Genomic DNA, 22,958 nt, shown 5'->3' on the forward strand with positions numbered 1-22,958 from the left:
GACTCCTGAAGAGTCCGTTTTCCCATTTGGTACTGCAATTACCCTGACAGGATTAAGTCCAGTAACGTCATTCTGAATTGATTCTACAATATGAGGTACATTTGTTTGTGCGTAATGTATAATACCATACGTACCTGTGGACACGACCTCACCTGACCCTCCGTTAGGGGGTTTGATTACAGTCTTTACCGATTTGGTCGTGTCCACCTGGATGTCTTGTGTGATGGCTGCTGGAAAAGGTGCCGACATCGTTCTGGGCTCGCTTTCTTGTTGGTGTTCCTGAGGAAAGTTTAACATGGGGTGCGACTTGCATGGGTTAATAGTTGTACATTCAACAGTATTACAATTAGCATTGTTACATTTATTACACTTATTCTTATCATCTATACTACAGTTGCTAAGAGCGTTTTTATTGTTCACCCTTGTGCTTTTCTCCGCAACCACAATCCCCTCCATTGCCATGTCTCTCCTCTCAAGATGAAAGTTAGGTATGTAAGTTACATTTCTTTGCATTTCACCTTCCTGTTGCCATAACTGTAAACAATCATAATGCTTGATTCGTCTCTTTGCTGATTTAATGAGACATATCCTTCTCCTTAAATTATGCAACACCTCTGAGTTAAAACTACCTATCCCGGGAAATGGTGCCTTATCCCCTGCAGTCATTCGTGTCCATTCATCACAAAAGGTCTCAGTGTGGGGACCATATTTCCCCCACATTACTAACCGAGCAGACCCTCGGGGTCTGCAAGCCTCTGGAGTCTGAATCCTGACTGCCGACCGTCTCTGTGTTGTGCACTTGGCTGCCATTGTGGACCTTACACAGAAAAACTTCCTAAAATGCACCAAACACAGAACTTCGTTGGAAATCCTTAAAGCTCTTCCACTGAACTTCTTCTGCTCCGGGTATCTCCGATCCACCTTCTAGCAGACACGTGTAGCCGTTGCAGGCCCTATCTCTAGAGATTTTCCTGAGAAAATTCCCTTCCTTTTTCTTTACACAAATCACGCTTGCATGTGCTCCCTACAACACGTATGAGGGCAAGATTTACGCATGGATATACGACCTCATATCACGTTGCGTTATTGGTCACACATACAACCGTGCGGTCCAATCGTACCACTTATAGACACTTGTTGCCCATAAATGGTAGGATCATTGGCCAGAGCGTAATACAACGAAAACTTTATCACACTCTGTTGCACGTTTTCACTTCAGGCCGTGCTCATAGATCACACAGATCACAAAGTCCACAAAGCGGGATTTAATACCGTTTTATCACATAGACCACAAAGTCCACAAAGCGGGATTCAATACACTCATACCGTTTTCAACCCACTATCATTCTTATAGTTTTCTGATCAGAAAAATCATTTCCCGTAGTCTGATAGCTCTCCCCAGAGGTATTACAGTAAAGTAAGGTATTTAAACTAAGTTTTGGAAAGCTGAAATCAATTTGTGCTATTTATCGCTTTGCGTTATTTACCGCGTTGCGCTACTTATCGCCTGTTGTTTGAGTTACGTGGGCGTACCCAGACGCTCCGTTGCGTAATATACGCTGCGTGCGTCGGCCTTTGGATTGCGTACGCAAGTCTTTGTTAGAGACACGTGTACGCAAAGCAAAGATCCACCGTAACACAATTTATACTTTTATCAATGTAGATGATCCTTGATCATCTACCACACACCACACTGACTTCGCCTTATCTCCCAGGCAAAAACTGTGTGTTTGTCTACACTTTAACTATATTACCTTTACTCAAACTATTGAAATAGCGGCAAATCTCTCTCAGCACGTTTATCAACTATAAACTGGCAAACAGGAGAGTGACATACGAAAATACACAAATGAAAAGGAAATGCAGATATATATGTGTGCGTGCAAGACAGAAAAATAAACCGTTTTAAAAGACACTAGCGTTTTGCTCTTACCTCCGGTTCCCGGATTCCTTCAGCACCCTTTACCTAAGCGAAGCAGACGCTTATCCCGTCAGCACTACGAGGGATACAACCTCCCGCCCTTTGCTGATGGATAATGTCTGCTGATATTACCTAGTGCAGATATGTGAAGGACTGGACGGCCCCCAATTGATAAAGCTAAATATTTATCGTATATAAAACACTTTAAGAGGTCTAAGAACACTGTACGCTATCTACGTAAGAAGTACCGTAAGGGTATGCCAGTTGCGTAACGATCGCTCAACCGTAGTCGAGACGCTCAAGCGTCACGTTCACTTACGGCCCAGAGATCACAGGCAGGCACGCTATTGGCTGCCGACTAACGTAATGATTCGCTATAGCGTAGCGGACGCTCGGGACCACGAGGAGATCACCAGCGGTGCAGACGCTTACAACGTTAAACCTTTATATCTATACCATTAACAGCGAAATATACAGTAAACCTTAGTGTGGTGTTAGAGTGTAAATGCAACCTGGTGTAACCTGATAAACTACAAAGCTGCTTGAGCGTCACCGACGCTCAGGGAATACTTAACACTATAAGAAATACACAGATACCTGGGCTTAGGGTCCAAAACCTATTATATGTATTATGACTATTATACTTGCAAAAGAATCACATTACAAAGCATACACTACAATATAACATAGACTAACTAACCAAATAACTACACAGGAAATACCATACAATACAATACAATACAATCAAGGGAAAATAAGGGAAAAAGAGAGGAGAGAGAGATGGCTCATAATAACATCAAGACAATATGACTACGGAGAAAACTTACGCACAAGGGGAAACGATCGCAAGCGCCTCTGGACATCCAGCTCCCGATTATCAGCAATGAGAACCGTTTGAAGAGAAGTGAGTCCTGGATGCCACAGGCTTGTCTTATTTATGCTCCACACACAATACAATTCAATGGTCCCTACAATCTCATTGTTCATTGGACACAGGAATTCGGCTTCGCATTATAACAAAAGGTCATAGGTTGATTCATACTGGTGGGCTGTGACTGTTTCCAACGGTTCAGGTGGGTGGGATACTGGGTTTCCCGCCGCATGACTAAGTAAGAACAAATAATAGTAAATGGACATAAACTTCTTATGTCCATAACTATTCGCACGAGCGACTGATCTGCTTCAAACCAACACCGGAATATTTCTAATTAAATATTCTTCTGATGGATACTAAACACCACTGTATTACTCCTGTCTGACCCTTCGTATCAAACAAAGAGGGATTTCTCTGTTCATGAACATTCTATATTAACCAAACTTTCAGAATCTATCAAAGGGACCATGATCTACAAAATACATTATTACTGAAAATATGTAACGAATGAGTCGCACGCTACGATTACATAAACTCTACCGTAAATACGCATACCGTGCGCCTGCGGGTGCCCGCGACTGTGAGTATGTGCACGTACGGGAGAGCGTACGCATGCGCAGCGCGGACCAGTATGAGGTGCAAATATGGCAGTGTGTGTAGAGATATTTTTCTGACTTTGACAGTATAATCCCCATGGTCCTTACGGAGTCCCCAGCATCCACTAGGACGTCAGAGAAAATAAGATTTTACTCACCGGTAAATCTATTTCTCGTAGTCCGTAGTGGATGCTGGGCGCCCGTCCCAAGTGCGGACTGTCTGCAATACTTGTATATAGTTATTGTTAACTAAAAGGGTTATTGTTGAGCCATCTGTTGAGAGGCTCTGTTATGTTCATACTGTTAACTGGGTATAATATCACGAGTTATACGGTGTGATTGGTGTGGCTGGTATGAGTCTTACCCGGGATTCAAAATCCTTCCTTATTGTGTCAGCTCTTCCGGGCACAGTATCCTTACTGAAGTCTGGAGGAGGGTCATAGTGGGAGGAGCCAGTGCACACCAGGTAGTCCTAAATCTTTCTTAGCTGTGCCCAGTCTCCTGCGTAGCCGCTATTCCCCATGGTCCTTACGGGGTCCCCAGCATCCACTACGGACTACGAGAAATAGATTTACCGGTGAGTAAAATCTTATTTATTCGTATCTGACAAAAACATTACCATAATTCTGGTGTGGTTACAGAGCGCCGTTAACCGACACAGTGCCGACAGCCATTTTGTGAGCCAAACCAATATTTATGAGACGGGTAGCTAACCAAAGTACCAGTGATCCATGACCTGACTGAGACTTGAGGCAGCCATTTTGTTGGTGACCTCCGTTGATGAGGTGCAAGCCTATGCATTCGGTAATGGCCAGGATTATCGCTGAGGCTCATGACAATTCTACACACTCATTTTACACGGGCCATCATACCCAGTGCATATTAATTCACAAAATGGCTGCTTCCACTATGTGCATCTGATGGTTAAACCTTAAAGGAGAAATAAGGGTGGCGATATTCCCACTTTATTAGTCCGTCAAATGTTTGGTGGGGGGACGGAGGTAAATGTACCAGCTTCTAAGGATTAGATTACCACCGAAGAAGTGTAAAATAATGTCCTGACCCAGTTGTGTGCACGGAGGAAGGAAACATACACAAAGTGTCACTGGTTGCCGGGGGAATTGGCGCTTCCGCTTTAAACCGAGATTGTGAATGATTTACAAACAGGACGAAGGCAAAATAAATTGTCAAGGTAGCGATTTCGGCGCGATAGGCGATTTCTGGCTGAATCGTAACAACATATCGGTCGGATTATTAGGTGTGTACGGCCAATATGCGTGCTCCTGCAGTCGCAGGCCTTATCTTGGTTGTGATCCAAGAACGCACACGTATACCAAGAACGCTCTTTGTGCAGCATCCTGATACATCTGCGTTCAGATATGCTGGCCCTGCTGCGGTTTTCCTGATTGGGGCCCCCGAGATGTCTTATTTTAAATAAATAAAACTATTTTGGCTGCATTTCTTCTTTAAGTCGCTTGTCTGCGGCGCATTCCCGTATTGCAGCTCTCTGCCCGCTTTTCTGCAGAACAGTAAAGCTTGCTGAACCGTGAGGCTTCTCTTTCTCTAAGCTGTTTACAGAAGGATTCTGCTGTTCCGTCACCGTACCACCTTCTAATTCTCCCTGACAGCAGATCCCACAGCCGTCTCCCCGTGGGATGTTGCTGCAGATTCAGAGTGTTTCCGAGACCATTTTCCTTCTCACCACAAGAATGAGTGGGGAATCGGGAATGCAGCAGGACTAGCAATTGTATTGTGACATATATTAGTCATAGCTGGAAGAAGAGGCACGAGTGTTCAGAGAGATTTGAGGTGATGAAAATACAAAGTCAGTGTGTCTCGGCAATGAGTGTCTGTACAATTGGTTCCTTTGTGTCTGTACTAGATAATAGCAGTTTGTGCCTCCAGTACACAGATGAGACCAGACAACGCTTTGTTACTGTATAGAAAATATACCCCTTTTCCTCGTACGGCTGCACGTCCTGTCCTTCTGCTGTTCTGTGTTCCTTTTCCTTAGTCATATTTCAATGATAAAGAGAAATCACCTGCAAAAGAGTCGCCAATAGGCAAATTGCCGGGTTCAGTGTGAAAGACGGCGGTCAGTATACAGACGCCTGCATCCCGATCGCCGCAATTCCAACAGGGGTGCGTTGGGTACACTAACCGCCCTCCCTTACCCCCTAACCTCCCCTATTGGTGCCTAACCCTAACCTCCCCCAAGTGGTGGCTAAACCTAACCCTCCCCCTTAGTGCCTAACGCTAACACTCCCCCAGTGGTGTCTAACCCTAACCCCCCTCTCTCCAGCCTGACCCTAATCCCCCCCCTCCCCCCCCCCCCCCTCCGCTGCCTTACCCTAACCCTCCCCTTAGAATGTACCTAAACCTAACCCAGCTATTCATACTTGCCTTCAGAATCCTGAATATCTGGATTCCGTTGTCTGGTTCCTGATCTTTTCAGGATGCCGTCGTCTGTATTCTGGCGCTGTTGGGATTCTGGTGTTGCTATTACGGCTGCCGGGACCCTGAACGCAACGGCCAGTAAGTGACTGATAGAGAGAAATGGTCACCGTATACTATTAGCGTACGTAGAGGAAGTGATACATGGTAACGGACTTGATGCACACAAAGCGGCATGAGGGTGGACGGATGTACATGTGTAACATTCTTTTAAGCTGGTTTGGGCGTGTTACCGCTCGGAAGAGATACATAATATAAGCAATGTTCTTAAATTTAATGTCAGATTTGGACATTAGAGGTTTGTGTCCAATAATTTTCATTTTGTGAGTGTCCTGGTTGTAATCGGGCAGGGGTGTAAGTACATACCAGGCGCCCGGACGTGAAATAGAGGGTGCTGCCCCCCTCCCCAGCATCTGTGGGCACAGTAGAACAGCTGCACGAGCAAAGGAGGAAAGAAATTATTGCATTGCAATCGCATTATTTCTCAGTGATCACCAGGATGGGTTCCTATCAGATCCCCTGTCCCGGCGACTCGCCAATGGTACATATGGGGCCATAGAATGGAATATGTCGGACTTACGGCTGGTTTATCAGTGCAAGTTCCTCCAAAAATAAAAACCGGAAGGTTTTATCTGCAGCCTGGAGCTACGGATGTGTCCATACACCTATCCCGTCAGGTTGTGCCAAATAGCCCCATTTACTGCACCCCTGCCTCTGCAACCTAGCTGCGCCAAAGCGCTAATCCCAAGTACCTAGAACGCTACACTATAAGGACACTATATACTATAAGCGAAGAAAGATGCAGAATTGAGGATAATGTAGCACTGGAATTGCGCCAGGCGTCTCGCATCATATGGTGCTACAAGGGTAGTCGTATGATGACACACCGGTACACCGTCAAATGAAAGAGGCGATGTTAGGTGGTGACTCCAATGTCTAATGTGCAGCGAGGACAGTAATGGGATAATATGAGAGTATTGGAAATCTCGGCACTTATGGTTCAGCCTCAGAAGTGTAAGTGGGACATTATGTACTGAGACACTCGGCTAATGCATTAACGTTTATATCAAAGTTCTCATCGGGATTTTGTCTGACAGATGTATAGGACTCCGTGCCTTCCTTTCATGTTATTCGGCGGTGTGCCTTTTAGGCTGTTAATGTTTCTTACATGTTTTGGTTTCTTGTATCTTCTTTGTTCTTCCTGATCTATGTAGTCCGGGGATTTGTTACCGTCCTGCAGAAGGTAACACGCCGTATGATCACATGGTTTTACATTAAATGTTCTACTTGCTCCATAAGATATCCTTTGAGAACATGAATTATTTATCTGCATGTATGTAAGGAATTGCCTACAGTGTGTCGGCACATTAATCTAATTCGTCTCATCAGTTAATCCAATATCCGATGCGCTGATTGAAGGATTGCTCATATTTCCATTTGATAAATGTTCACAAATAAATCTCGTAATTAGAAGCATGAGTGGTCTGCCTAGACATGTAGGGGTCAATTCAATTAGAGGTGAGTAGGCATATAGACATTGGCAACCACAGCAGAACTCTGACCAATCTCGCCCTAGACTCGCTGAGTTTTGATCTTCGCCCTGTAGGGCTGCAAACAAAGTCTTAGAATCCAGCACATAGCCGCACTCACCCACAGGGGAGAGAACATTGCACACAATTGAATTGATCCCATAATCTGGGCGAAGACCTAGATTAAATATGTTATGTAGCTGGGGATAGACATTGACTCTGGGGTTCCCAACCACCGTCTTCAAGGCCAGATTTTAAGGATAGCCGTACTTGAGCACAGGTAACTTAATTAGTACCTCCAGTTATTTTGATTTAACCATCTGTGCTCAATCATGGATATTGCAAAACCTGGGCTGTTATACTCCTTTCACACCAAATTTATTACCCAGGTTATCCAGGTTTGGTGTGAAAGAGTCTACCCGGGTTGTGTTAGCTACCAGAGTCGAACCCAGCACCAATCCAGGTAGCCCCTGGTGTGAACGGTAGTGCCGGGTCTTTCCTCTTCCAGCGCTCGGAGTCTCCAGTTGCCAGAAGAGGGAAGACCGGGCGATAATCTGGGTCCAGCCTGTGGTGTGTTCAATGACCCAGTCTGGACCCAGGTATCTTGGTGTGAAAGGGGTCTTGGTTTCTTGAGGACTGAAGTTGGAATCTGCTTCATTAACTGCACATGGGGGGGTGATTCCGAGTTGATTGTAGATGTGGTAAATTTAGCACAACTACGATCATCTTCCCAGACATGCGGGGGGAGCGCCCAGCACAGGGCTAGTCCGCCTCGCATGTCAGTCCCTGAACCTTCTCCCCCCTTCCCCTTCCCCTTCCCCCCTCAAGTTCAAAAGCATTGCACAGCGGCGATGCTTTTGTACTTGAAGAGTAACTCCCAGCCGTTCTGCTGCGTTGTGGGCTCTTCACGCAGGATGCCAAAACCATTGTTGAGGTTGTCTCGTCAGTAACACTTTTTGGTCGACCACTCCGTGACTTATCAGCCACAGTCCCAGTTTCTCGGAGTTTGGAAATTAGGCACCTGACAGTGTTATGTGAAATTGGAGGTCTTTCTGGGTGCCGGTTGTTAAAATCTGCAGCTATAACATGGAAACTTCGTTCTCCAGACATCAAAATGACCTCAGTTCTCTCCCCTTTTGTCAAAGCCATCTTCAGTTACCTGCAACAAAAAAAGTGTTGTAACTTTTGATCCATACCTGCTATGTAAAATCTGTTTGCAGCAATAAACTTTTCAGCAAATTCTGATGTTGTTTAACATGTTACACGACCCCCTTTCCATTTGTAAAAAACTGACTTAGATTCAAGATGGCCGATTTCAAGATGACGCCCATGTTCGGTACATACCCTAAAAGATAGCCCACCTCACCCATACCATACTGGAGTATTCAGTTTTCCTATTTCCTGCACAGTTTTTGAAACAAAAGGGTGTACTGCGACTTTTGAATCATTTCCTAAGGTCTGTCCTCGTGCAGTGGAAGACGGGGCGCGTGTCTCCGCAGCTCCCACTGCTATGAAGATGGGACAAACCTAGTGACAGAGGGGAGGACCCAATGTGCTGCCTGGTACAGTGGTAAGGATGGGGACATGACGGAACAGACACACGACTTACAGAATTATATACTGTGGATAGCGTTCTCAGCCGGTCTACAGGGACGGGAGCCCGCAGTGAATTGTCAGGGCTCCGGCTACTCTGTGTGACAGCGGCCCGGTGGGTCAGGGTCAGTCTCGTGAGATTCAGCCATCTGCACAGATTCAGGACTCACCGGTGGGTTCCATCTCAGTCTAGTAGCAGCGGCCGGTGCACCGTCATTTGCTGCAGCTCAGGCTGAGCGGTACCAGGCGTAGGCTGTCCTGTCCCCCATTGCGGGTGTTAGCGGGGTTCCTGGGACAGATATGGTGAACTCTACAGCAGAAGCTCCGTTGGAAGAGCAGCGGTCGCACTTGGATACTGCTGTGAACCACATAGGTGCTGTTGTACGTACAGGTGCTTGGAGCCCGGAGTCGGGCGTTTCCATTACCCCTGGGAGTTCCACTCCTGTGTTGAAGCAGAATCTGCTTTACCCATTGTTTCATATACTATTGCCGCTGACTTTCGTTGCTTGCTTCTGCTAAGAAATATCCCTTAATAAAGCATTAGTGTGCCATACGGCAGGGGTACGACCGATCGTACCTTTTCTGCCCGTAACCTTGTTTTATTGTATTCTGTTTCTCTGTTTTTTTACATTAGAATGTGAAGATTGGCGGATTACCTTCCCGGGGACCCCCCCCACCCTGGCTGGTAAGTAAAATGAGGACGGCAATATGTGCTTTTTATGGTGGGCATTCCGAGTTGTTTGCTAGCTGCATTTGTTCGCTGTGCAGCGATGAGGCAAAAAACGGCACTTCTGCGCCTGTGTATGTGGCGCAATGCGCACGCACGACGTACTATTACAACAAACGATGTAGTTTCACACAAGGTCTAGCAAAGCTTTTCAGTCGCAATGGTTGCCGCAGAGTGATTGACAGGAAGTGGGTGTTTCTGGGTGGCAACTGACCGTTTTCAGGGAGTGTTCGGAAAAACGCAGGCGTGCCAGGAAAAACGCAGGCATGGCTGGGCGAACGCAGGGCGTGTTTGTGACGTCAAAACAGGAACTGAACAGTCTGAAGTGATCGCAAGCGCTGAGTAGGTCTGGAGCTACTCTAAAACTGCACAAAAAAACTTTGTAGCCGCTCTGCGATCCTTTCGTTTGCACTTCTGCTAAGCTAAAATACACTCCCAGTGGGAGGTGGCATAGCGTTTGCACGGCTGCTAAAAACAGCTAGCGAGCGAACAACTCGGAATGACCCCCTATGTCCTTTACAGCCTGCAAATGGTATGGAAACAATGTCTGTCATCTGTCACTGGGTCAGTGTTATTATTTTATAGAGGAGTTCTTACCGTTAGTAAGAAATCCCTAAATTCTCCCGGCAGGGCTGTATTCCTATTATCTCATGAAGTCTAGATATTAATATCCTGTAAATGTTATAGTGTCCGGCATTACTGACAGCGATCTATCCTGCAGGAGGTGCTGTCACCCAATAAAGCAATAGTATCTGATCATCCTGCCTGTAGATACGCTCTCAGCGGTGGCATTCCGTACCTGGATAAATGGCCTGCAACCATAAAATGTCTCGTTTTGTAATTCCACCATCCACATGGGGTTTGGGAAAATAATACAAAATAAACAACCGGTCTTTAGGGTTCTCAAGGTCGTCTGTTTGCGTTCCTTACCAAACGTGGTCCACGGAGTGTAAGCCCCAATCCGCTTACAGGGTGTTGGACACCTGGGGTTATATTTACTAAGGTGCGGGTTTATAGAAGTGGATTTTTCCCATAGCAACCAACCAGATTCTACTTATTTATCTAGCACCTTCTAGGAGATAATTGCTGGAATCTGGTTGCTATAAACAACATCTGCGCCTTAGTACATATGCTCCTCGCAGCGAGAGGCCACTGAAGGCTATCCCACCTGGAACAAACCAACAAAAGGAAAACGTGGCACAAATCACCGAATATTTTCAATCTGTTGCTTTTTTATTCCTGTGTCACAATTTACATTTCTTTCTGTATCTGATGACACCCCCAACTTACGTCGTCACCCAACCCTAATTGGGGTCACCTGTATTCTATCCGGCCAAACGCTCCGGACAGTCCTCACATACAGTATAATCCATGGCAATTTCAGTGTATGGAGGGATTGTCTGCGAACGTCCTAGTATCATCATATACCTAGGTAATAATCTCTTATATTCATCATCAGATATTTACATTAGATGTATGAAATATAGGGTTAGTGCCCCTTTAGTATAAATGGCAAGTTTAGGTGAAATGGGCTTCGACGTCTCGTTCGCAGGCTCAGTGGTGTGAGAGACCATTACCACAATCCTGAAGGTTTGATGAATGGCTCAGCCAATTATAATTTTATTTCCCTTTTTACCTTTTTTTTTTCTTTTTTTTGGAATCTGTATTTATCACATGTAGTGCAGGCTGTGACAGGTTTGGCTTTGCAGGGCAGGATCAGCTGAAAGGGACAGAATTTGGCAGCTTTGGCTCTGCAAGGCAGGATCAGCCCTGGGTTCTGAGGCAGGACCAGCTGTAAGTGGCAGGTTTGGCTCTATGAGGCAGGATCAGCTGTAAGTGGCAGGTTTGGCTCTATGAGGCAGGATCAGCTGTAAGTGGCAGGTTTGGCTCTATGAGGCAGGATCAGCTGTAAGTGGCAGGTTTGGCTCTGCGAGGCAGGATCAGCTGTAAGTGGCAGCTTTGGCTCTGCGAGGCAGGATCAGCTGTAAGTGGCAGCTTTGGCTCTGCGAGGCAGGATCAGCTGTAAGTGGCAGCTTTGGCTCTGCGAGGCAGGATCAGCTGTAAGTGGCAGCTTTGGCTCTGCGAGGCAGGGTCAGCTGAATGAGAATTTGGCAGGCTTGGCTGTGCGAGGCAGAATCAGCTGAATGAGAATTTGGCAGGCTTGGCTGTGCAAGGCAGGATCAGCTGAATGAGAATTTGGCAGGCTTGGCTCTGCAAGGCAGGATCACCTGGATGAGAATTTGGCAGGCTTGGCTCTGTGAGGTAGGATCAGCTGTAAGCAACATTTTTGGCTCTGCGAGGCAGGATCAGCGGAATGAGAATTTGGTAGGTTTGGCTCTGCAAGGCAGGATCAGCTGAATGAGAATTTGGCAGGCTTGGCTCTGCGAGGCAGGATCAGCGGAATGAGAATTTGGCAGGCTTGGCTCTGCGAGGCAGGATCAGCGGAATGAGAATTTGGAAGGTTTGGCTCTGCGAGGCAGGATCAGCGGAATGAGAATTTGGCAGGCTTGGCTCTGCGAGGCAGGATCAGCGGAATGAGAATTTGGCAGGCTTGGCTCTGCGAGGCAGGATCAGCTGAATGAGAATTTGGTAGGTTTGGCTCTGCGAGGCAGGATCAGCTGAATGAGAATTTGGCAGGCTTGGCTCTGCGAGGCAGGATCAGCGGAATGAGAATTTGGCAGGCTTGGCTCTGCGAGGCAGGATCAGCGGAATGAGAATTTGGCAGGCTTGGCTCTGCGAGGCAGGATCAGCGGAATGAGAATTTGGCAGGCTTGGCTCTGAGGCAGGATCAGCGGAATGAGAATTTGGCAGGTTTGGCTCTGCGAGGCATGATCAGCTGAATGAGAATTTGGCAGGCTTGGCTCTGCGAGGCAGGATCAGCGGAATGAGAATTTGGCAGGTTTGGCTCTGCGAAGCAGGATCAGCTGAATGAGAATTTGGCGGGCTTGGCTCTGCGAGGCAGGATCAGCTGAATGAGAATTTGGCGGGCTTGGCTCTGCGAGGCAGGATCAGCTGAAAGTACAATGTGAATTCTCAATAATAGGGAGCAAGAGACAGTCTAAGTCTAGTTTTTATTTCCTCTACAAAGGTTATACCCTTGTACGAGTCAATCACATTCCCTTCACCATTGAATAGCCTGTCATGTTACTGGAAACAATCACGCTCCACATGTCCGGAACGCGCAACCTTTGTCAGCCTTTTATCAGCAAGATTTAGGAAGAAGATAGGAGCACTGAAGCTTATGTTGAAGAGATTCTTTTCATCTCCTGATCTCCCAGATTTAAGAAATGAATTGATTTAAAAAAGAAAAAAAAAATATCTGATTCTATTAATCTGTCCTAGTTCTGCTGTTTTTTTTTGTGTTTTATTTTTTACGCATACATTTGCTTAAAATACAAAAAAATGTATTGTGTTTTTGTGCAGCTGGATATGAAATATCTATCACCATTACTACTTGCTTATGAAGACCGAATAAAGGAGAAGGACAATCTGATTGTGACATTTGAGGTAAGTATATCGTCAGCAAGCAGACACTGAAAGCTTAAGAAGACGCACACGTTAATAAATACAAGTTCACAGTCACAAAGCGGGCTTTCACCTTCAGATAACTCATTTGTTCATTAGTATGTACCCCCCTGCAACTTTAACTAGATGCATTGCTTTATCTTTGTGGTTTATTCTACCACTATCTATCCCATCCTGGCTTTTTTGCATATCGGACGTCACTATGTCCCTCAGACACAAAACCGCGCAGTGGATACTAAGACCTTGGTGAAAAACAATGGCAGTAGGCAGAACATATTTTTATTAATGCACGCAAACGTTTATATAGGCTACATTCCTATGATTCTGCCATTGTGTATACAACCATGGTGAAAGTTTTGGGAATGACGCAAAGTATTGGTTTTCACAAACTTGGCTGCTTCAGTATATGCCCCATCAACCAATCAGCAGCTCTGTATAATTTTATAGTATGCAAATTATAGATGTTACTTCAGAGCTGATTGGTTGCCATGGGCAACTTCTCCACTGGCTCACTTCTCCGCTCTTATCACTGCTTAGTAAATGTCCCTCAAAGGCTTTTATTGGCAACTAGCTGAATACCCGCGCTTTGCCACGAATTTCAAGTATAATCACAAAGCAATGAAAAGCGCCGGTATTTAACGTACTGCCTGTTTATACGGGATCCGGTCTGAAGTGTCTAGGTCGACAATGTTTAGGTCGACCACTATAGGTCGACAGTCACTAGGTCGACATGGATGGAAGGTCGACAGGGTTTCTAGGTCGACATGTGCTAGGTCGACAGGTCTAAAGGTCGACATGAGTTTTTCAACAAAAAAAAATCTTTTTTTGAATTTTTTCATACTTAATGATCCACGTGGACTACGTTTGGAACGGTAAAGTGTGCCTAGCGGAGCGAAAGCACCATGCCCGAAGCATGGCGAGCGAAGCGACGCGGTGCACTAATTTGGGATCCCGGTCACTCTACGAAGAAAACGACACCAAAAAAATTAAAAAATCCTCATGTCGACCTTTAGACCTGTCGACCTAGCACATGTCGACCTAGAAACCCTGTCGACCTTCCATCCATGTCGACCTAGTGACTGTGGACCTATAGTGGTCGACCTAAACATTGTCGACCTAGACACTGTCGATTTGATGAACCACACCCTGTTTATACACCTAGATCTGTTTTGTTTGCTACAGGAAACATTAATGGGTTAAATACAGCCTATGGTCGTCATTCCGAGTTGATCGCTCGCTAGCAGTTTTTAGCAGCTGTGCAAACGCTAAGCCGCCTCCCACTGGGAGTGTATTTTAGCTTAGCAGAAGTGCGAACGAAAGGATCGCAGAGCGACGGCAAACTTTTTATGTGCAGTTTTAGAGTAGCTCAATACCTACTCCTGATTTGACGTCACAAACACGCCCTGCGTTCGCCCAGCCACGCCTGCGTTTTTCCTGGCACGCCTGCGTTTTTTCGAACACTCCCTGAAAACTGGTCAGTTGACACCCAGAAACGCCCACTTCATGTCAATCTCTCTGCGGCCAGCAGTGCGACTGAAAAGCTTCGCTAGACCTTGTGTGACACTACATCGTTCGTTGTAATAGTACATCGCGCATGCGCATTGCGCCGCAGTGCCATTTTTTATGCCTCATGGCTGCACAGCGAACGAATGTAGCTAGCGATCAACTCGGAATGACCACCAATGTTAGCAGGATTTGAAATGTCAGACCCGGATATGATATTCATCTATTTAACCGTGCGGCTTCATAAAACCTAATAATAGCCAATTGATTTTGAGTTCCAGCGTGAGGAGATTTTCTGTCTGATTAAATTGGGCGAGTGTCACGGTAGTGTCAAACTGGCGCGTTTTCAGCCACGATAATAAAAATCACTGCTGAAAATCTCTGCTGATGTGTCCCCGTAGATATCCATTAGATGTTATTGGCGGGTGCCAGGCCAGGGCTGTAACCCCTGCCGTCCCCTGGCTGCTGGCCCTGATAATAACATTTTATATACAGGTAACATCGCGTGGAACATGCAGCTCTGTCCGGGCGATGACGCATATAATGGACTAGCTGCTATTAAGCTGGAGTTGTAGCTGCTGCACTATCTGGGTTTCAAACCACAAAATTGACGAGAAAACCTGCATTATTTAGAGAAATGATTCTCTGCAGCGGAAATTCATGAAGATAAATGATTTTCTCCCAAGGAAAATTGCAGCTGTAAAATTGCTAGTGGTATCCTTACAGTTATTTTCACCCGAGTCCGTCTTAAAGGGCATTAAAATAAATATGGAAGCCTTGGGTTTAAATACACTATATAGAGAGCTATCTACAGAAGCGGAATTTCAGAAAAATGTTTTGTGCTTTTATTTTTGTTTTATTACTTTTTTTTTTTTTTCCTCCCTTCTTGACTGTAGGAGGAAATAAAAAATTTCAAAGTACGCGTTAACGAGATCATAGAGGAAAATGAGAACTTGCACCAGCTTTTGGCCCAGGACAGACCTGTAACTAATAAGGAATGGTAACTATTGTGAGGTATAGTAGGGATTAGATTGCAGCTATACAGCTCTGCCCGGCCATTCTGTGGGTCTCCAGCTGTCGTGAAACTACATGTCCCAGCGTTGCCCTGCCACAATTTTGCTACAGTATTAGCGAATGCTAAAACGGTGGCAGGGCATGCTGGGATATGTAGTTTCACAACAGCTGGACGGCCACTGGTTGGCCAGGTATGCCATACAGTATTTGGGGTTTGTCCTTCTCTTCCATTGTGCAGGGCTTTGTCTGGAGGGGGCATCTAGGAGTTCATCACATTCTACTCACCAAGTTTGCTTTTATGCCCATATGTTTGGGCTATAGATGTTATGGTCACGGGGCTTAATTCAGACCTGATCGTAGCCCTGCACAATGCGGTGGGGACGCCCAGGCAAGGCTACTCCACTCCACTCTGGCCCTAAAGCCATATCGCCTGCCTCCACCCCCACTCCAGGCCCTATAACCATATCGCCTGCCTCCACCCCCACTGCGGCCTTATAGCCATACCGCCTGCCTCCACCCCCACTCCGGCCCTATAGCCATACCACCAGCCTCCACCCCCACTGCGGCCCTATAGCCATATCGCCTGCCTCCGCTCCACTCCGGCCCTATTGCCATATCGCCTGCCTCCGCTCCACTCCGGTCCTATAGCCATATCGCCTGCCTCTGGCCCTATAGATATATCGCCTGCCTCCGCTCCACTGCGGCCCTATAGCCATATCGCCTGCCTCTGGCCCTATAGCCATATCGCCTGCCTCCGCTCCACTGCGGCCCTATAGCCATATCGCCTGCCTCCACCACCACTCCGGCCCTAAAGCCATACCACCAGCCTCAACCCCCACTGCGGCCCTATAGCCATATCTCCTGCCTCCGCTCCACTCCGGCCCTATTGCCATATCGCCTGCCTCCGGTCCTATAGCCATATCGCCTGCCTCTGGCCCTATAGATATATCGCCTGCCTCCGCTCCACTGCGGCCCTATAACAATATCGCCTGCCTCTGGCCCTATAGCCATATCGCCTGCCTCCGCTCCACTGCGGCCCTATAGCCATATCGCCTGCCTCTGGCCCTATAGCCATATCGCCTGCCTCCACCCCCACTCCGGCCCTATAGCCATATCGCTTGCCTCCACCCCCACTCCGGCCCTATAGCCATATCGCCTGCCTCCACCCCCACTCCGGCCCTATAGCCATATCGCCTGCCTCCACCCCCACTCCGGCCCTATAGCCATATCGCCTGCCTCCGCTCCACTCCGGCCCTATAGCCATATCGCCTTCCTCCGCTCCACTTCGGCCCTATAGCCATATCGCCTGCCTCCGCTCCACTCCGGCCCTATAGCCATATCGCCTGCCTCCGCTCTATTCCGGCCCTATAGCCATATCGCCTGCCTCCGCTCCACTCCGGCCCTATAGCCATATCGCCTGCCTCCGCTCCACTCCGGCTCTATAGCCATATCGCCTGCCTCCGCTCCACTCCGGCCCTATAGCCATATCGCCTGCCTCCGCTCCACTCCGGCCCTATAGCCATATCGCCTGCCTCCGCTCCACTCCACTCCCATCCCTATAGCCATATCGCCTGCCTCTGCTCCACTCCAGCCATATCGCCTGCCTCTGCTCCACTCCAGCCATATCGCCTGCCTCTGCTCCACTCCAGCCATATCGCCTGCCTCTGCTCCACTCCAGCCATATCGCCTGCCTCTGCTCCACTCCAGCCATATCGCCTGCCTCTGCTCCACTCCAGCCATATCGCCTGCCTCCGCTCCACTCCAGCCATATCGCCTGCCTCCGCTCCACTCCAGCCATATCGCCTGCCTCCGCTCCACTCCAGCCATATCGCCTGCCTCCGCTCCACTCCAGCCATATCGCCTGCCTCCGCTCCACTCCAGCCATATCGCCTGCCTCTGCTCCACTCCAGCCATATCGCCTGACTCTGCTCCACTCCAGCCATATCGCCTGCCTCTGCTCCACTCCAGCCATATCGCCTGCCTCTGCTCCACTCCAGCCATATCGCCTGCCTCCGCTCCACTCCGGCCCTACAACCTCAGTGCAGCCTAATAGAATGTGAGCTCACGTGAATAGGAGTTCATAAGATTCTGCATTACTCTTGTTACAGTCAACTTTGCCAACTTTGGCGCACTATGTATTGGGAGCACTGGTTGGATGGCCGCAGTGCGGGAAGTTGCTGCCCCTCCCACATATCCTACCTGGCCATCTATTATTGGCAGTACTGAGCTCTGATTAATCTCCGTATCCACTAATAGGTTGGGACTATATAAATCTCCTTTCTGTATGATAAATACTTCTATTATTCTGCCTCCTCTTGCCAGGGAGCTGCTACAAGCTCAGAGCAAACTCCTCATAGAGGAAAACCAAGTACAGAGCCAGCAGCTGGAGGTACTGAATGGAAAGAGCCGCGAGGCACACGCTGAGCATCTCCAGGAGGGTGAGAATCACTACCACCTGTGTATGTGTTATACTCTCTATGCATGCCGCAGTGTCTGTCCGCATCTGCGCGGTGCTAGAGAGTGTGCTGGTACTTTATGTAGTGTAATAATGAAAATAACATGACTTTGACATAAGGGGGGGGGGGGGGTCATTCAGACCTGATCGCACGCTGCTCTTTTCGCAGCAGAGTGATCAGGTCTGTAGTGCGCCTGCACGTGGGTCGCAATGCGCAGGCGCGGCCGTCGCCAGGGAGCGACGGATCTAACAAAGAAAACGATCGCACGAAGATTGACAGGAAGAGGCCATTCGTGGGCGTCAACTGACGTTTTCGGGTAGCGTCCATGCGAACGCAGGCGTGTCCGGCCGTTTCCAGGGAGGGATCCCGACATCAGCTCCAGGAAGGATCATCGCAGCGGGTGAATAAGTACTGAGCTGTGCAGAGACGTTTGTTTGTACAGCTCTGCACAAGCGTTTGCAGCCCTGCACAGCGAATCCCCCCTCCCCTGTGGGCGGCGATTACCTGGTCGCAGCAGTACAAAAAATAGCCTGCGCGTGACCAGGTCTGAATTAGGCGCAAGGAGACATCTGACATTGTATATACTTATGCACAGTAGCAGTGGGCAAGGCTGGCACCTTAGGGGGTTATATTATGACATAATTAAGGTTCAGAATTTCAGAGAGTGGCGTAAGGGAGACGGACACAACTCTGCGCCAGATTGACCGGACTGCGCGCTGCTCTACGGAAAACATTGTATAGTTTAACAATAGTCTATAGGCCTAATTCAGACTTGATCGCAGCAGCAAATTTGTTAGCGGTTGGGCAAAACCATGTGCTCTGCAGGGGAGGCAGATGTAACATGTGCAGAGAGAGTTAGATTCGAGTGGGGTGTGTTCAAACTGAAATCTAAATTGCAGTGTAAAAATAAAGCAGCCAGTATTTACCCTGCACAGAAACAATATAACCCACCCACATCTAACTCTCTCTGAACATGTTACATCTGCCCCACCTGCACTGCACATGGTTTTGCCCAATTGCTAACTTTTTTGGTTATCTGACAAGTCTGATTAACCCCCACAGGACGCACCAGGAGACTGTAAGCAATCGCAGGTTACTGTAACAGATCACCCACTCCAGCTCACCCTCCTTACACTACCAGTCTCAGGGACGGAATACTTAGCGGGGCATTTGCAGAGCCGAGCTGCTCATTGGGAATACATTAGGGGGATTTCTCGGTAAAGTGACCTTGTATAGAACGCCGCGCGTGCCACAGAGTAACATAAATGTTCTTCTTACCCGCAGTCACCCAATTAACAAAGCAGCTAATGACTTTGGAAGCTACGAAGCGGAGTCAGGAGGAAGAGCTGCTGGAGTCTCGGGAACAGCGGGAACTTCTACGCTCCAAGTGCAGCGAGCTGAAAGTGAACATGGAAAGCAGAGTCGCTGCAGAGGAACACGTTGCCATGGTGAACGAATTAAAGAGGTACAGCTCCTCGCCCTGTGTAATAACTTCATCTACATTCGTTCATACTCCTGTGCGACATCGCTCCGATTTATGGCAGGGGTTACAGGTCAGCAGGAAGGGATGCCGGCGATAATGTCAGCACCGGGTCGGGTCTGCGTCAGCATCTGAGACGTATACCTACTTCTCCTCTGCTGGGTGCCTGATCTGTCATTTCAGTGGAGAAGCTTCACTCCAATACACAGAGCTGTCTGTACTGGGTGTAGGAAACATTGTGCCCGGAAACACGCCAGTGATCATCCAATGATGGTACGCCCTGGCCCCACCGCTACGTGTCATGCTGCAATAAGCCCGTCCACTGTGCTTCATACTGAGAGATACTGTGTCCTTCTGCTATTACCCCTGCCACTGTATGCCCTCCTTATATTACCCCTACCACTGTGTGTCCTCCTGCTATTACCCCTACCACTGTGTGTCCTCCTGCTATTACCCCTACCACTGTATGCCCTCCTTATATTACCCCTACCACTGTGTGTCCTCCTGCTATTACCCCTACCACTGTGTGTCCTCCTGCTATTACCCCTACCACTGTATGCCCTCCTTATATTACCCCTACCACTGTGTGTCCTCCTGCTATTACCCCTACCACTGTGTGTCCTCCTGCTATTACCCCTACCACTGTGTGTCCTCCTTATATTACCCCTACCACTGTGTGTCCTCCTGCTATTACCCCTACCACTGTGTGTCCTCCTTATATTACCCCTACCACTGTATGCCCTCCTTATATTACCCCTACCACTGTGTGTCCTCCTGCTATTACCCCTACCACTGTGTGTCCTCCTGCTATTACCCCTACCACTGTGTGTCCTCCTGCTGTTACCCCTACCACTGTGTGTCATCCTGCTATTACCCCTACCACTGTGTCATCCTGCTATTACCCCTACCACCGTGTGTCCTCCTGCTGTTACCCCTACCACTGTGTGTCATCCTGCTATTACCCCTACCACTGTGTCATCGTGCAATTACCCCTACCACTGTGTGTCCTCCTGCTATTACCTCTACCACTGTGTTTCATCCTGCTATTACCCCTACCACTGTGTGTCCTCCTGCTATTACCCCTACCACTGTGTGTCCTCCTGCTATTACCTCTACCACTGTGTTTCATCCTGCTATTACCCCTACCACTGTGTGTCCTCCTGCTATTACCCCTACCACTGTGTCCTCCTGCTATTACCCCTACCACTGTGTGTCATCCTGCTATTACCCCTACCACTGTGTGTCCTCCTGCTATTACCCCTACCACCGTGTGTCCTCCTGCTGTTACCCCTACCACTGTGTGTCATCCTGCTATTACCCCTACCACTGTGTGTCCTCCTGCTGTTACCCCTACCACTGTGTGCCCTTCTGATAAAACACTTACCACTGTGTGTCCTCCCGCTATTACCCCTACCACTGTGTGTCCTCCAGCAATTACCCCTGCCAGTGTGTCCTCCAGCTATTACCCCTGCCACTGTGTTTTCCTCCTGCTATTACCCCTACCACTGTGTCCTCCTGCTATTACCCCTACCACTGTCCTCCTGCTATTACCCCTACCACTGCGTGTCATCCTGCTATTACCCCTACCACTGTGTCCTCCTGCTATTACCCCTACCACTGCGTGTCATCCTGCTATTACCCCTACCACTGTGTGTCATCCTGCTATTACCCCTACCACTGTGTGTCCTCCTGCTGTTACCCCTACCACTGTGTGTCCTCCTGCTATTACCCCTACCACTGTGTGTTCTCCTGCTATTACTCCTACCACTGTGTGTCCTCCTGCTGTTACCCCTACCACTGTGTGTCATCCTGCTTTCTCTATCGTCCTAGTGGATGCTGGGGTTCCTGAAAGGACCATGGGGAATAGCGGCTCCGCAGGAGACAGGGCACAAAAAGTAAAGCTTTTCCAGATCAGGTGGTGTGCACTGGCTCCTCCCCCCATGACCCTCCTCCAGACTCCAGTTAGATTTTTGTGCCCGGCCGAGAAGGGTGCAATCTAGGTGGCTCTCCTAAAGAGCTGCTTAGAGAAAGTTTAGCTTAGGTTTTTTATTTTACAGTGAGTCCTGCTGGCAACAGGATCACTGCAACGAGGGACTGAGGGGAGAAGAAGTGAACTCACCTGCGTGCAGGATGAATTGGCTTCTTGGCTACTGGACATTAGCTCCAGAGGGACGATCACAGGTACAGCCTGGATGGTCACCGGAGCCGCGCCGCCGGCCCCCTTGCAGATGCTGAAGTTAGAAGAGGTCCAGAATCGGCGGCTGAAGACTCTGACAGTCTTCTAAAGGTAGCGCACAGCACTGCAGCTGTGCGCCATTTTCCTCTCAGCACACTTCACACGCTGTCACTGAGGGTGCAGGGCGCTGGGGGGGGGCGCCCTGGGAGGCAAATGTAAACCTATATACTGGCTAAAAATACCTCACATATAGCCCCCAGAGGCTATATGGAGATATTTAACCCCTGCCAAACTTCACTAAAGAGCGGGAGACGAGCCCGCCGTAAAAGGGGCGGGGCCTATCTCCTCAGCACACAGCGCCATTTTTTCTCTCACAGAAAGGCTGGAGAGAAGGCTCCCAGGCTCTCCCCTGCACTGCACTACAGAAACAGGGTTTAAACAGAGAGGGGGGGCACAAATTGGCGATATAAATATATATATATAAAGATGCTATTAGGGAGAAACACTTATATAAGGTTGTCCCTATGTAATTATAGCGTTTTTTGGTGTGTGCTGGCAAACTCTCCCTCTGTCTCTCCAAAGGGCTAGTGGGGTCCTGTCCTCTGTCAGAGCATTCCAGGTGTGTGTGCTGTGTGTCGGTACGTGTGTGTCGACATGTATGAGGACGATGCTGGAGGAGGCGGAGAAATTGCCTGTAATGGTGATGTCACTCTCTAGGGAGTCGACACCGGAATGGATGGCTTATTTAGGGAATTACGTGAGAATGTCAACACGCTGCAAGGTCGGTTGACGACATGAGACGGCCGACAAACAATTAGTAACGGTCCAGGCGTCTCAGAAACACCGTCAGGGTTTTTTTATAAAAAACGCCCATTTACCTCAGTCGGTCGACACAGACACAGACACGGACACTGAATCCAGTGTCGACGGTGAATAAACAAACGTATTCCTCATTAGGGCCACACGTTAAGGGCAATGAAGGAGCTGTTACATATTTCTGATACTACAAGTACCACAAAAAAGGGTATTATGTGGAAGTGAAAAAACTACCTGTAGTTTTTCCTGAATCAGATAAAATAAAATGAAGTGTGTGATGATGCGTGGGTTTAC

General features: G+C 48.1%; 1 protein-coding gene across 3 annotated transcripts in view; it reads left to right on the forward strand.

Annotated features, from left to right (window-relative positions):
• CEP89 (centrosomal protein 89) overlaps positions 1–22,958 on the forward strand; it is a 268,804-nt gene that overhangs the window by 106,743 nt on the left and 139,103 nt on the right. For all 3 annotated transcript variants that reach the window (XM_063945997.1, XM_063945998.1, XM_063945999.1), the window contains 5 exons: positions 9,602–9,652; positions 13,118–13,201; positions 15,619–15,722; positions 18,059–18,174; positions 19,477–19,657. In XM_063945997.1, coding sequence (XP_063802067.1) covers positions 9,602–9,652; positions 13,118–13,201; positions 15,619–15,722; positions 18,059–18,174; positions 19,477–19,657 — 536 coding nt within the window. The remainder of the gene's footprint in view (positions 1–9,601; positions 9,653–13,117; positions 13,202–15,618; positions 15,723–18,058; positions 18,175–19,476; positions 19,658–22,958) is intronic.

This window comes from Pseudophryne corroboree, chromosome 11 (assembly GCF_028390025.1).
Source record: "Pseudophryne corroboree isolate aPseCor3 chromosome 11, aPseCor3.hap2, whole genome shotgun sequence".
NCBI lineage: Eukaryota > Metazoa > Chordata > Amphibia > Anura > Myobatrachidae > Pseudophryne > Pseudophryne corroboree.